Source organism: Aquarana catesbeiana, linkage group LG01 (assembly GCF_042186555.1).
Source record: "Aquarana catesbeiana isolate 2022-GZ linkage group LG01, ASM4218655v1, whole genome shotgun sequence".
In the NCBI taxonomy this organism is placed as follows: Eukaryota; Metazoa; Chordata; class Amphibia; order Anura; family Ranidae; genus Aquarana; species Aquarana catesbeiana.
In genome coordinates, this window is record NC_133324.1 from 949,216,644 (window position 1) to 949,230,301 (window position 13,658).

Consider the following 13,658-nt stretch of genomic DNA (forward strand, 5'->3'; position numbering starts at 1 on the left):
ACGGGTAAAACCTCGTTTCTTCGGACACGAGGCCCGGGTACCATTCAATTCGGCCATGAAAAGACACTTTGAATGGATCCGGTTCGCCTGGCTTGCCCCAGTATAGGATCTTAGGATATTCCCTTTGGAGCTCAGCACAGGACATCTTTACACGTCCATCACCTAAGACACTGGCGTAAAAACTGAGGTATCCCTGCAAGGGGGAGGGATTATATAGGGGGTTGAACTTCCTGATAGGGTGTGCCAGTGTCCAATCACCAGTGATACCTATATAACCCATCAGTAATTACTGTGGCTCTGTGTCCCGTGATGTTCGAGAAAGAAAAAGTGTTTTACATATCAATAGACAGTAGTGGGCAAAAATAATTGGGACAAGACTGCAAAATGCTGGGCTCAAAAGGATAGTCTGTTATATTTGTTAACATTGAATTTGCAGCAGTCAGGAGGTGAAAATTGTGTGTGATTGATGAAAACAATACTAAAACTATGTCCCTTTTTCATACACAGGAAGACCTCAGCCAGGAGGAGGCTGTGGAATGTGGCAGCCAGGAGGAGGCGGGGATTAGGGGCAGCCAGGAGGAGGCGGGGCTAAGTGTCAGCCAAGAGAAGCCAGGGACAAGTCGCAGCCTGACTGAGTCTCAGGTCCCTCCCCTCCGCCTGCCATATAAAAGGGCCAGGAAGGCCACTCCCAGTCCTGTGCAGGATTCAGCGTACAGGCTGATCCAGGAGGCTTCGGCGTCCCTCAGAGCCTTCCCCAGTCCTGCAGAGGCCTTTGCCTGCATGGCTGCCACCAAATTGCTGGGCATGCAGGAGGGCCAACGCAAGATTTCTGAGGACCTGATTTATAAAGTCCTTCGTAAGGGGGAGAGTGGGGAACTGACACCCAAGACGGATGTCATGGAGAGGGATGATCCTCCTCCTCCTCCTCCTCCTCCTGCTGCCACAACTCCACCACCACAGCCAAAGCCTGTAAGGAAGCGTGGAAAGAAGACCTGAGAGTGATGACCCTGGGTTCAGTCTGGTCTGACAGAATCTGCAGTCTCTCGTATGACCACAGCCTGGGGACACAGATGTCATCTGCTGCTTTCCGGATCTCTGGGACTTCTGGACCACACTGCCCTCCCTTAGATAAGGACTCCTCAGGCCACCAATTTTGCTTTTAAATAATTGATGTCTGCCCTGGGAGTCCAAGGCTTCGCCCACTTCTGCAGTTTCTCCAGCGTTGCCTCCCTCTTTGTTTAGTTGTGACCCCTTAATAAAATATTTTTAGGTAAATTCTACTCTCCTGTGTGTGTTTTCATCCAAAAAGGACAGTTTGTTGGTGAGTATTCAGGTACATTTCTAAAGTACAATGTGAAATTAACAAGGGACAACAACACCAAACAATCTCCTACAGATTAAATAGAACAACATATCAATGGTGTTGTGGGAACTTGTCACAAAAAACACACAAACATTTTCGGGAGTACAAATCAAAATCACCAAAAAAAAATAAATAAAAAGAGAAAAACAAAAAAAGATTCTACATTAAAGTAAAAAAAAAAAATATGTTGTCAGATGTGAGAAATCAAAATATATTGAGGGAATCCCGATAAATAGTAACGAAAAAAAGTTTGTGAGAAGTGTGTGTGAATATGAGCATCAAAACGACTTAATTCTTGTCACATTATAAAGAAGAAGAGAGTGCGCTGTATTAAACCATTTTTTACATTGCAGCGTGACGAAAGTGCTTTATCCATTACGAACGCTAAGTTTACCAGAACGAGCTGTCCCGTGTCGGAATTTCTTCTGAGCATGCGTGGCACTTTGTGCGTCGGAACAGGCCACACACGGTCGGAATTGACGCGATCGGATTTTGTCGGAAAATTTTATCTCCTGCTGTCCAACTTTGTGTGTCGGAAAATCCGATGGAAAATGTCCGATGGCGCCCACACACGGTCGGAATTTCCGACAACACGCTCCGATCGGACATTTTCCATCGGATTTTCCGACACACAAAGTTGGACAGCAGGAGATAAAATTTTCCGACAAAATCCGATCGCGTCAATTCCGACCGTGTGTGGCCTGTTCCGACGCACAAAGTGCCACGCATGCTCAGAAGAAATTCCGACACGGGACAGCTCGTTCTGGTAAACTTAGCGTTCGTAATGGATAAAGCACTTTCGTCACGCTGCAATGTAAAAAATGGTTTAATACAGCGCACTCTCTTCTTCTTGGAAAATGGAAAATGTCCGATGGCGCCCACACACGGTCGGAATTTCCGACAACACGCTCCGATCGGACATTTTCCATCGGAAAATCCGACCGTGTGTACGGGGCATAACACTGCTGTATCCTCTGCAGAAACCTACTTCTTGTGGTAAAGCCCCAGTCTGTGCTATTTGTCACTATTATATTTATTAAATAAATAATAATAAATAATAAAAAAATTAAATTTATCCTTGCTGTTTAAAATAGTCATACTGCTGTGTAATAATTTTGTTTCAAAACACCATTTATCGCTTTAGCCCCCATTCACACCTATGCTAATTAGATGCGGCTTCCACCGCATCCAATTCGCAGGACATTTTAAAATACATGCATTTGAATGTATCTGGTTCACATATGTGCGTTGCATTCGCAGTGCGCATTGCACAAAAAACGTGTGCATTTTCTGGGCATTGCGGTGCGAATTACAGGACCATTATCTTCTATGGGAATGCATCTGATTCGCAGACGCATTCCGTTCTAAACATGAATTCTCTCCTTCTCCTCCAAGAGCTCCTAAGGCTAATTTATTACTTCCTGTAATGTAGTTTGACTAACACTGCTGTATCCTCTGCAGAAACATAATTCTGCAGAGGAAAGTAAGAGGGGGAATCTTCCAATAGAGACACTACTGCAGTTCTGGTGACCTGGGGTCCTCAAGGGATTCCCTTAATTTGTAAAGGATTTCCTCTCACTTCCTGTTTGGCTAGCAAATGAAGGTGTAGCCATGGTGTTGCAGCTAGTAACAAACAATCCGCCAAATCACTCCACTGCCAGACTTCATACATCCTTTCCAGAGAATGAACAGTCTTTTGCTAGTTATGTTTTTGTTGTTTTATTGGGAGGTACAAGTTGGATAGGGATAGGAATATGGGATGCCCATAGGGTAAGTCTTTGCCATTATATTTAAGGATTTGAGTACACTTTGAATAAAGTTAGAGCCAGAAGATATAATGTGCATATAGGATTTAGTATTAGTCTCCTCCTGCATCTCCATGCAGACTGTTGCTCCTCCTGCAGCTCAACCCCCACAGACTATTCCATCTTAGAGTTCTTTTACCATCCGACTGTGTGGTGGTAGAGACATCACTAATGGCCGTGTAAAAGCAATGTTCTTAGATCTTTCACCTCCTGCCCATAACTTGTTTCCTCCTGTACACTTGGTTCCTCCTGCACAAACTTGAAGTTATTACTTGGAATATGACACATCCTCTTCTATTGAATAGTAGGGGCCCACTCTGAATAGTCCTCCCTCCTGTGGCTCCTGTTGCTCGCTGCTACTAGGCCTGAGGCTTGCAGAACCTCTCCCCGGAGGCCCAGTGGGTTAAAAGCATATCTTCTAGAAAATATGGACTACTGTTCCATACATCGATTTAACATAGATCACCACAGTCTTTTTTCTGATTTAGGACTCCCCATCATCCACTGTGCGTATTGATGAAGACACCACTAGTGACCGTGTACTAGCAGAGTTCCCTTTACAGACTCCTTGGCACTTCCAGCCCTTGGCCCCACTATGGTAACACTAACCGACCTTCCAACAGCCCTGAGTCCTTGATGAGGAACTTTGACCGGACCATGCGTACCACCAGTTTCACCTGCCCTTCTGCTCCAGGAGTTCCCTACCATCCAACCATGTGGTGGCAGAGACATTGCCAATGACCGTGTAGAGGCAATGTTCCCTCACAGCTCTCCCCGGCCTCTCCTGCGATCGGCACACCCCCCCCTTCCCAGATGGGGATGGCCTCCTGCGACTGACTAACATGCCATTCCTCACTTAACCCAGCCGCCATGTTCCTAATTTTTTCAGACAGTCTACTGACTCGAATGGTACCAGCTGATTGGAAAAAGCCAATGTAGCACCAATATTTAAAAAGGGCCCAAAATACATCCCTGGGAATTACAGACCAGTTAGCCTAACATCAATAGTATGTAAACTCTTGGAGGGGATGATAAGGGACTATTTACTAGATTTTAGTAATGAGAACAGTATCATTAGCAGTAATCAGCATGGATTAATGAAGAATCGTTCTTGCCAAACCAATCTACTAACCTTCTATGAGGAGGTAAGTTGCCATCTAGATAAAGGAAGGCCCGTAGATGTGGTGTATCTGGATTTTGCAAAAGCATTTGACACAGTTCCCCATAAACGTTTACTGTACAAAATAAGGTCCGTTGGCATGGACCATAGGGTGAGTACATGGATTGAAAACTGCCTACAAGGGCGAGTTCAGAGGGTGGTGATAAATGGGGAGTACTCAGAATGGTCAGGGGTGGGTAGTGGGGTTCCCCAGGGTTCTGTGCTGGGACCAATCCTATTTAATTTGTTCATAAACGACCTGGAGGATGGGATAAACAGTTCAATCTCTGTATTTGCAGACGATACTAAGCTAAGCAGGGCAATAACTTCTCCACAGGATGTGGAAACCTTGCAAAAAGATCTGAACAAATTAATGGGGGTGGGCAACTACATAGCAAATGAGGTTCAATGTAGAAAAATGTAAAATAATGCATTTGGGTGGCAAAAATATGAATGCAATCTATACACTGGGGGAGAACCTCTGGGGGGAATCTAGGATGGAAAAAGACCTGGGGGTCCTAGCAGATGATAAGCTCAGCAATGGCATGCAATGCCAAGCTGCTGCTAACAAAGCAAACAGAATATTGGCATGCATTAAAAAAGGGATCAACTCCAGAGATAAAACGATAATTCTCCCACTCTACAAGACTCTGGTCCAGCCGCACCTGGAGTATGCTGTCCAGTTCTGGGCACCAGTCCTCAGGAAGGATGTACTGGAAATGGAGCGAGTACAAAGAAGGGCAACAAAGCTAATAAAGGGTCTGGAGGATCTTAGTTATGAGGAAAGGTTGCGAGCACTGAACTTATTCTCTCTGGAGAAGAGACGCTTGAGAGGGGATATGATTTCAATATACAAATACCATACTGGTGACCCTGCAATAGAAATAAAACTTTTTTGCAGAAGAGAGTTTAACAAGACTCGTGGCCACTCATTAAAATTAGAAGAAAATAGGTTTAACCTTAAACTACGTTGAAGGTTCTTTACTGTAAGAGCGGCAAAGATGTGAAATTCCCTTCCACAGGAGGTCTCAGCGGGGAGCATCGATAGCTTCAAAAAACTATTAGATAAGCACCTGAATGACCGCAACATACAGGGATATACAATGTAATACTGACACATAATCACACAAAGGTTGGACTTGATGGACTTGTGTCTTTTTTCAACCTCACCTACTATGTAACTTTGTAACTATGACTTCTCTCTTAAGTGGAATATCACCTCAGCCTATATATGAGGCCCGACCCCTGCCAATCTCAGTTGGGGATTGGTCAGGGCTTACACACAAGCTGCCTGCGACTCCAGTTCTAGGCCCAGCCCCTTTTCCAGAACCTTCTCTCTGGAAACAGGGCAGGCGCCTCAGAGCTAGAGCACAGGTGGTCACACCCACTGCTACTCTGACCACTTCCAGCCCCCAGATTAAAAAAGACAGGCCTAGCTTGCAGCATAGGCCTGCCTAAATTTGCCTGTGCTGGAATAACCCAGTAAAAATACCTTACTAGCACCTACCTACTGGTAGAGGGTGCTACAAAGGGAAATCTCCACAATGAGACAGCTGTTTTAACCCTCCCTTATCCAAAATGAGAACAAAAGTTTTGTATATAGTTCTATTTTAATTATACATTGTATTTAAAGGTCTCCAGTGTACTCTTACCTTAGGTTGCATGCGGTCTTTGCCGGTGATAAACTCAAAGATTCCACTTCCTGCCCGGGCCATGCCTTTAATGAGGGATGTGGAGGCTCCTTCACCGATCCCAAATGTAAAACACCTTTAAAGGGGGTGCAAGTTTAAAAAAAAATCCCTGTTAATGGTTGTAGAGGATAATTACAGATGAAAGCTCTCTAACATCAGCCCATTCTGATAAGCAAAGATTCAGCATTTTCTGATGGTCCTTTATGCTGGCCATACATGACATAGGTGGCTGAATGAAAAAAAAAATTGAACCAGCTCCTCCATCCACACATTAAGGGTGGATGGGGGAATCCCCCGCACTGTGTCATCATGTTCTGAAAGCAGGGGGGGGGCGCTGGGACAAGGGGTGGGCAGGAGGGACAGTCACCCAAGGCGCAGCAGCAGGGCGCCCCCTCACCACATGCAAGCTCCATATCTGAGGTCACAGCCTTATGTCTGCTCTGACAACTACTGTTGACACACTGCTCCAACATGCCCACTTTCCACCCCATCTGCCCACGGCTGATATGAAAACATACCGTGTATGTGCAGCTACCTTCCAGCCACAAAAAAAAGCAATTGATTGGGCATGCATGGTTAATGCACACTCTTTGCCAATCATGGACAGCCAAAGCAAGGGGGCAAAGAATGGGCACAAGGTGGTACACACATTCTACGGCATGTGTAAGGAGGGAGGCACAGTTCTGTATCCTTGCCATGGGCACTGAACAAACTTTTTCCAGTACTGGCAGGGGGACTCCTTCACTGTGTAAATACACAGATCAGTGCTGCAGCCACTGGCTGCAGCTGCTGATCATGTGGCTTTTTTCCAACAGGTCCCTTCAGCAAATGCCGATTAATAGATCGACTTCTGTTGAGCGGCAGTGGATACACATGGAATGAAATTTGGCTGGGGCCTGCTAAAAATGACAAATTTCAATCCATCTATTGGCACCTTATGTTTCCTGCCCCCTTAAGCCTTTTGCACATTTCTATCAGCCAGTGAAGCAGATTATCATAGCGATAGGCTAGTAGGAGAGTTTGGGTTTGTGTCTGTGTGGGGGAAGGGAAGGAGGAAGACGCACAGTCAGAGTGTGCCTGTCAGATAAATAAATATATAATTAAATTCAGATAAAATTGACCCAAACAATAAAACTGTATCATGCCTACATACAAAAATAAATAGACAAATGCGACTGAGTAGTGGAGCTTAAATATCAAGTCTCGCCAGCAGGTGGCAGAATTCTCAGGTCTTTTTTAAACAGGCATGTGGTGGAGTATGGTTGGACTCCATGTTACTTATACCGTGAGGTTGGATTCAGTGGTCAGATTTTAATTTATACAAAAAGGATGGAATATTTATAATTACCGATGTTTCTGAGCATTTTTCTGAACTTCGTCAATCACTTGTTTTGTGTTCTTGACTTCTCCGTCTGTGAAGACAAAAAGCTGGAGAGAGGACAGAGAGGGGATCAGATACAAAAGAAGAAGGAAAAGCTGAACAGATCACATTAGATCCAGCATGCCGCAAGTATAAATGGTTATAATGGAGCAATACAGGTAATCAATACTGCCTAAACTTTAATTTTACTGTTTTGCCTTTCTAAATAGAATGTATACTGAAGTTATGTTATAGGAGAACTGAAGTCAAAACTCAAAGTCAGACTTAAGAAATGAATAAGCGCTTTGACCCCATAACCCAAGTACTTAGGAGTCCTTCACACTCAATAGCAGCTAGTCTACCAAATGTTTTACAGCCTCGCTGACCTGTCGGGGGTGCTCGGCTCTCCCGGCTTTTTGGTATATTTTCTTTAGGGGTTCGAGAATTTCTGTCCCTCCAAAGCTGGCGTCCATTTCATTCACTTTCTTCACCGCCTCCTCCATGGACTTCTGTGTGTACTCCACACTCTTCCTGGGAAACATTTTTTATTAAGTTCATATTATACAGTTATAAAAATTTTTCACCTACTGTGAAATATATTTCTTGGAGGGACATAAGCATTTAGAGGCATTTAGAGGCTGTTGGGTTATACTGCTGCCTACAGGAGAATTAGGACATTAAACAAAAAACAAACTTCCCAGTATAACCTCCTGCTCCCAACATGCCCTAGTACCAAGAGCATGATGACAGACACAGAGAGGTGGGACCTGTGTTCCCTCATTGAATTCCAAGAAATCAATTTTATGGTCAGTACAATAATTCTATTGTTATGGCAGGTATCAGGCTCGGAAGGCCAGTAGATATAGCAGTAAAACGTTTCACACTACAGTAACCAGCAAGATAATATACAAGCAGGTTTCCCTGGCGGGTGAAGTAGGCTCACCCAAGGCGTGAGATCTAAGCACCAACCGGTCTTCAACAGAGCTCCTGATGGTGTTGATGGGTTTCACCAGGTCATGGGCTTCAGGATCACTGCACCGGGGGTAAGCAACCAATGCAGTAGGTGGGATCAAGCAGAAGCACAGTCGATGAATAAGCCAAAGGTCAATAAGAAGTGCAGGGAGTGCCTGCAGCTCAAAGAGCAGCCTGAAGGGAAATATGGCTGAAGCTGCCATTAGATGGCCTGAACGTTCAGCTGGTAAAATGCAGAGAAAGTGTTAACAGAAAACTGAGTGGAAGAATTACAAATCTGGGTTCAGTAACCTGTTGCAGAAAAGACCAGGAAGCACTTACAGTACTAATGTGGTACAGTGTGCCTTGAAAGGAAAAGGTGGAAGCCAATCCTTAAGATCTTAAGACTATAATGATCTGTCTGAGCCATCTGGAAATGGTGGAATGAGAATCAGGTTTCCCTTTATGGGGACTATCAGGAATGGCAAAGAGAGAGTTGGTCTTTCCAGTGGAATCAGTGGCTGGGAGGCAGACAGCCACAGTACTACATCCAGACAGTGAAGGGAGACCTTTTTCTGATAAACTGGAGCTGGAAAGAGGGACAAAAGCATACGGTTCTGAATGAGGTAAAAAGCCAAAACTATGTCAGGAAGGAAGTTCTGGGCCTCAAAATCACCTTGTTCCTGTGTAGCACCAGAGAGTGTTCTTTATAGGAGAGGGCCACCAATTCAGAAACTTAACTGGGGTGATGGCAACAAGTAACACAACCTTGTGAGTGAGAATGGAAAGGCAAATATCCCTTATCAGTTCAAAGGGTGAGAGAGAACCAAATTCTGAGCAGATGGGAAGGGATTGTAGACTTTGCAGGAAGTAGACTTCCTAGTTTTAAGCTTCATAAGGATCACTGATTTAAGGATACCTTTGCTTTTGAGAGACTGGGTTTCAACCGCCATGTTGTTAAAGCCAGAAACCATTAAGCCGAGTAATAAACAGGTCTTTGGAAAAAGACAATACCAATGCTCAGGGATAGCCCACAGAGCATCTGCCAGGAGTCTGATCAGTTCAGAGTACCACATCCACCTAGACCAGTCTGGAGCTATGAGGATCACTGTAATGCCCTTGATCTCAATGCTGTGGAGTTTTAGGTGAGGAAAATAGATCAGGCAGTAATGATCTCAGAGTCACAAGAACATTCACTGTTTCCACCAGAGGATCCCTGTAACTGAAGACAAGCCTGTCCAATTTGTTGTTGAACCTAGAGGTCAAGAGGCCCACCTTCAGTATCCTGCAACTTTGATACTGGTTAAAAACACTTTTGGGTCCAGATGCTGCTGGTTTAGGTAATCTTCCTTTTAATTTTCTGTGATCTGAATGTAAACAGTGGACAAGGCTAGAATGTGGAGTCCTGCCCAGGACAGGATCTACCTTTCTTGTCCCTAAAAGACTTCTAGTTCCTCTCTGATGATTGATGTATGTCACTCCTGTTGTTTTGTCCAGCTAAATACTGATCACATGGCCCTTCAGTTAGCATGTCTAGCTAACAGACAGACAGGTCACTCAAACCTCCAGTATGCTTATCAGCAGATGAGATTACTGCAATAGCCTAGTCCCCAGCATTAAGTGCCATGGACTCATTCCTAGTCATAATGGGAACCAGTTATGAGGATCTTCCATAAGGCCAGAAGGAAAGACTTCCCCAACTCTAGAGCAGTATACCAGAGCCACTAGGCAGGGACAACCTGATCTTTGGTGCCAGACAAATTAGTCTGTCTTCAATGACAGGATGTTGCATTGTAGGGATCTGGAGAGGAACTGGGCAAATGGGACTGGCTCAAAAAAGGCTACCATAAGCCTAGGAACTCTCATACATGATCAAAGAGTTGGTTTACTCATGGACTTGTCTAAGATCTGGAAGTAGATAGTTTGAAGCTTCTCTTGGGGAAGAAATACTCTAGCTTGGGTTGAATCTAGGCTAATACCCAGATATTCCAAGTGATGAGTCAGTTCCAGTGCAGGACCCAGCCATATTTATGCAAGCTCTGAGCTACATTGCCAGTCAGAACTTGAACCAACTATCAACAATCCAAATATCCCACCTGGGAGCAAAGCAAGGCTAGCACCATTGTGAATACTCAAGGTGCAGAAGATAGACCAGAGGGCAGGGCCACAAACTCTAAGTGCTGGGGATCCACAGCAAGGCAAAGGAATTGCTATTGTGGTGAAAAAGTGGGGACAGGCCTTCTTGATGTGCACAGAGGCCAAAAGGTTTCCCGGATCCCTTTTGGTTTGGAAACTTTAAATAGGTTGGCGTAGAACCCCTGAAAATGGTCTGTTACAGGATTGGAGCAATGACCCCCTGTCCCAGAAGACCCATGCTGGTCCATAGAAAGCTGCTAATCTGCATGGTGACCCAAGCAGGTTGAAAGACATGAACCAGGGAGGGAGCTGAGACTGGAATTCTAGCTTGTACCCAATGGAAATCACTTCCTGCACCCACATATCTGCGATACTGGCTATACAAATATCTATAAAGGTTAACATACTGTATGCCCCTGAATCTTTAGAAAGTGGGAGTGCCCCCTCATTTTTTTTTAAAGCCTGTGGTGTGTGAACACACTCCAAAAATTTCACCCGGTGGAAACAAAAATGCACACCAAAAAGTGAGACACAAAAATGGCACAGGGTGTACATATGGTCCTCCTCCGAAGAGAAGAGACCTTTGCCCTGATCCTCCTGGGCATTAGGCTCCAAGCGGGGACTAGGGTACCTCACATGGTCCATCTAGCCGAAATCAGATGGACCCCATTCTCTGGGAGGTCTGCTGAAACAGACCACCTCAAGTACTAGGTTGGGCTCCCCCGAAGGGAGCCCCCATGAGAGAGGGCGAACCAAGCCAGAAGGCCATGTCCACCCCCTTCCAAGATGTTCAGTGCAAGCCTGAGGACCTACACCCTACTAATCAAATGTGAAATGTGTACAAACCCAACAACCAGAAAAAAGAAAAAAAAGAGAATGAAAGTGACAAACATGACAAACAACATAAAGGTGGGGAAAAGGGAAGAGGAGAAAGTGCATAAGTGCCATTGTGTAGTCCTAGACAAAAAGCTTGGTCCAAGAGGCAGGTGTTAAAAAAGTGTGATGGTGCAGTGACCTAGGTGCCATAATTTAAAGTGACCCTCACTCACAGTGAGATTACAGCACCCCTGAACTGCCATTCCAGGGGCACATGCACCAGAGGCTTTCTTCGGGACCCGGCCTTTGGCCAGACCAGTGCAGCCCACATCCCTACCAGGAGTACCCATTCCGGCCACCCAATGATATATGGGCACCCCGGTTTTGGTTGCTACCGATACTAACCTTCTAGGTTACCATTACACCAGTGGATTTGCATAGCCATTACCCCAACCTCCACCATAGTCGGGATAGTAGCACAGCTCCTCCACTTGGCAACTGATAAGAACAGATACTACATTTGATCTTAGCGAAAAGGCCTCTTTTTTTTTTTTTAAGCCCATGGTGTGTGAAACAGGTGCCAAAAAAATGTGCACACACATAAAGAGTGAAACACAAAAAAGTGCAACAGGTACACAAGCCCTCTAAAATCAGAGGGCCTTGCCCTGAATCCCCCGGGGCGTTAGGCTCCCGACAAGGAAAAGGGTATTTACACTTGGTCCATCTGGCCAAAACCAGATGGACCCCTTTCTCTGGGGGATCTGCCAAAACAGACCCACCCAAGTACTTGGTGGGGCTCCCCCGAAGGGAGAACCCATGAGAGAGAGTGAGCTAAGCCAAAAGGCCATGTCCACCACCTCCCAAGACTTTCAGGGCATGCCTGAGGACCTGCAACCCTACCAGTCACACAGTGCAAAACTGTGTACAAACACAAAAATACAAAAACCATGAAACACAAAGGAAATAAATAAAAAAAAAGTGGGGGAGAAAGGAGTAGAGGAGAGTGAAAAGGTGGCCATTGTGTGATACAATGGCCAGGCCCTCCGGCCAGGAATAAAAAATTCCTCCGGTTCCAGCCAAAAGGCCTGGCCCAGGAGGCAGGTGCTAAAAAAAAAGCATGTACTGGTGCAGTGACCGTGGTGCCACAAATCAAAGTGACCCTCACTCACAGTGATTTTATAGCACCCCTGGACTGCCACTCCAGGGGCACATACACCATAGGCTTTCGGTACCAACCCTGACCAATAACCCAGACCACAGCAGCCCCCAACCCAGCCAGGAAGGCCTAAAGTTCTGGAAGCTTGGTAAAAGCCCTTTACCATCAGGCTCCAACGTTGCTCCCATCACTCCTACCTAATTACATTCTGGGAATACTAACTGCTCCTCCCCCTCCAGCTAGAGGAGCCGGTGTTCTCTCCTGAAAAACTGACCGGAGCTAGAGCTACCCCAATCTAGGCCAGAAGGCCAGGGACCTGACCCTCTGGGTCAGACCCAAAGCAGCACCCGTCCTCACCAGGAGCACCCTTCCAGGCGGCTCGGCCCTGCTGATGTCTTGATGGGCGTCCAGACACGACACTGGTAATAAGAACTGTAATCCTTAAAGTGTCGTTTATTGGTACAACAGAGTGACCATAAAACAAAGCTGACGCGTTTTGGCAATAGCCTTAGTCGTAGCTAGTTTGGAACAGGTATGGCAAAATATATATATGATCACATACACACATGCAAACTCCATCTCTACAAAATTGGCCTATCAGGTTAGTGTCACAGAAAATTAACATATTTAATTGATACCACCAATTATTCAAGTGGTTAGTGACTACACCTGTTTTTAGCCAGCATGAGATAACACTGACACTGCCGAATTGCTCTTCCAGGTCCAATTACACCATTGGATTTGCATGTGCCCTCCCCACACTCAGGAGTAGCACAGTGCCTTCTCTGGAAACTGATAAGAACAGATACTACACTTGATCTTAGCCAAAATGCAGAGAAGTGAAAAGGCCTCATGTTAAAAAAGATTTATCTGAGGGTTTGAGGGGCTTAGGTGTACAGGTTTTGCAAAAACTGGGAACCATGTTTAGGCTTAACTTTGAAGGTTACTGAGAGTAATGAAAGGAACTCTACTTGGCCTTCAAGAAAGGATGAGCCACATCCCAAGCAAAACCCTAGGCTTTTTCTTCTGGGGTAGATGGGTACACTTGCTTCCGGTGGGATCCTTGATGAGGGCAGTAGGGGCAGCTCCAAAGAGTCCCCTTGAAAGGCATGCAAAGCAGACACTTTTTGCATGGCAGTTCATAACCCAAAATTTTACCCAAAGAGTGCTCCTCATGTTCATGGACAAGAGGCTTAAGCAGGAGATGAGACAAGAGACCTC

At 45.4% G+C, this 13,658-nt stretch overlaps 1 protein-coding gene and 1 pseudogene across 3 annotated transcripts in view; both read right to left on the minus strand.

Moving 5' to 3' along the window:
- Positions 1-13,658, minus strand: part of LOC141121656 (von Willebrand factor A domain-containing protein 5A-like) — a 132,268-nt gene that overhangs the window by 44,007 nt on the left and 74,603 nt on the right. For all 3 annotated transcript variants that reach the window (XM_073611355.1, XM_073611346.1, XM_073611339.1), the window contains exons 10-12: positions 7,765-7,909; positions 7,367-7,446; positions 5,980-6,094 (exon numbers count right to left, since the gene is read on the minus strand). In XM_073611355.1, the coding sequence (XP_073467456.1) occupies positions 5,980-6,094; positions 7,367-7,446; positions 7,765-7,909 (340 nt within the window). The remainder of the gene's footprint in view (positions 1-5,979; positions 6,095-7,366; positions 7,447-7,764; positions 7,910-13,658) is intronic.
- Positions 12,965-13,281, minus strand: LOC141124407 (U2 spliceosomal RNA; annotated as a pseudogene).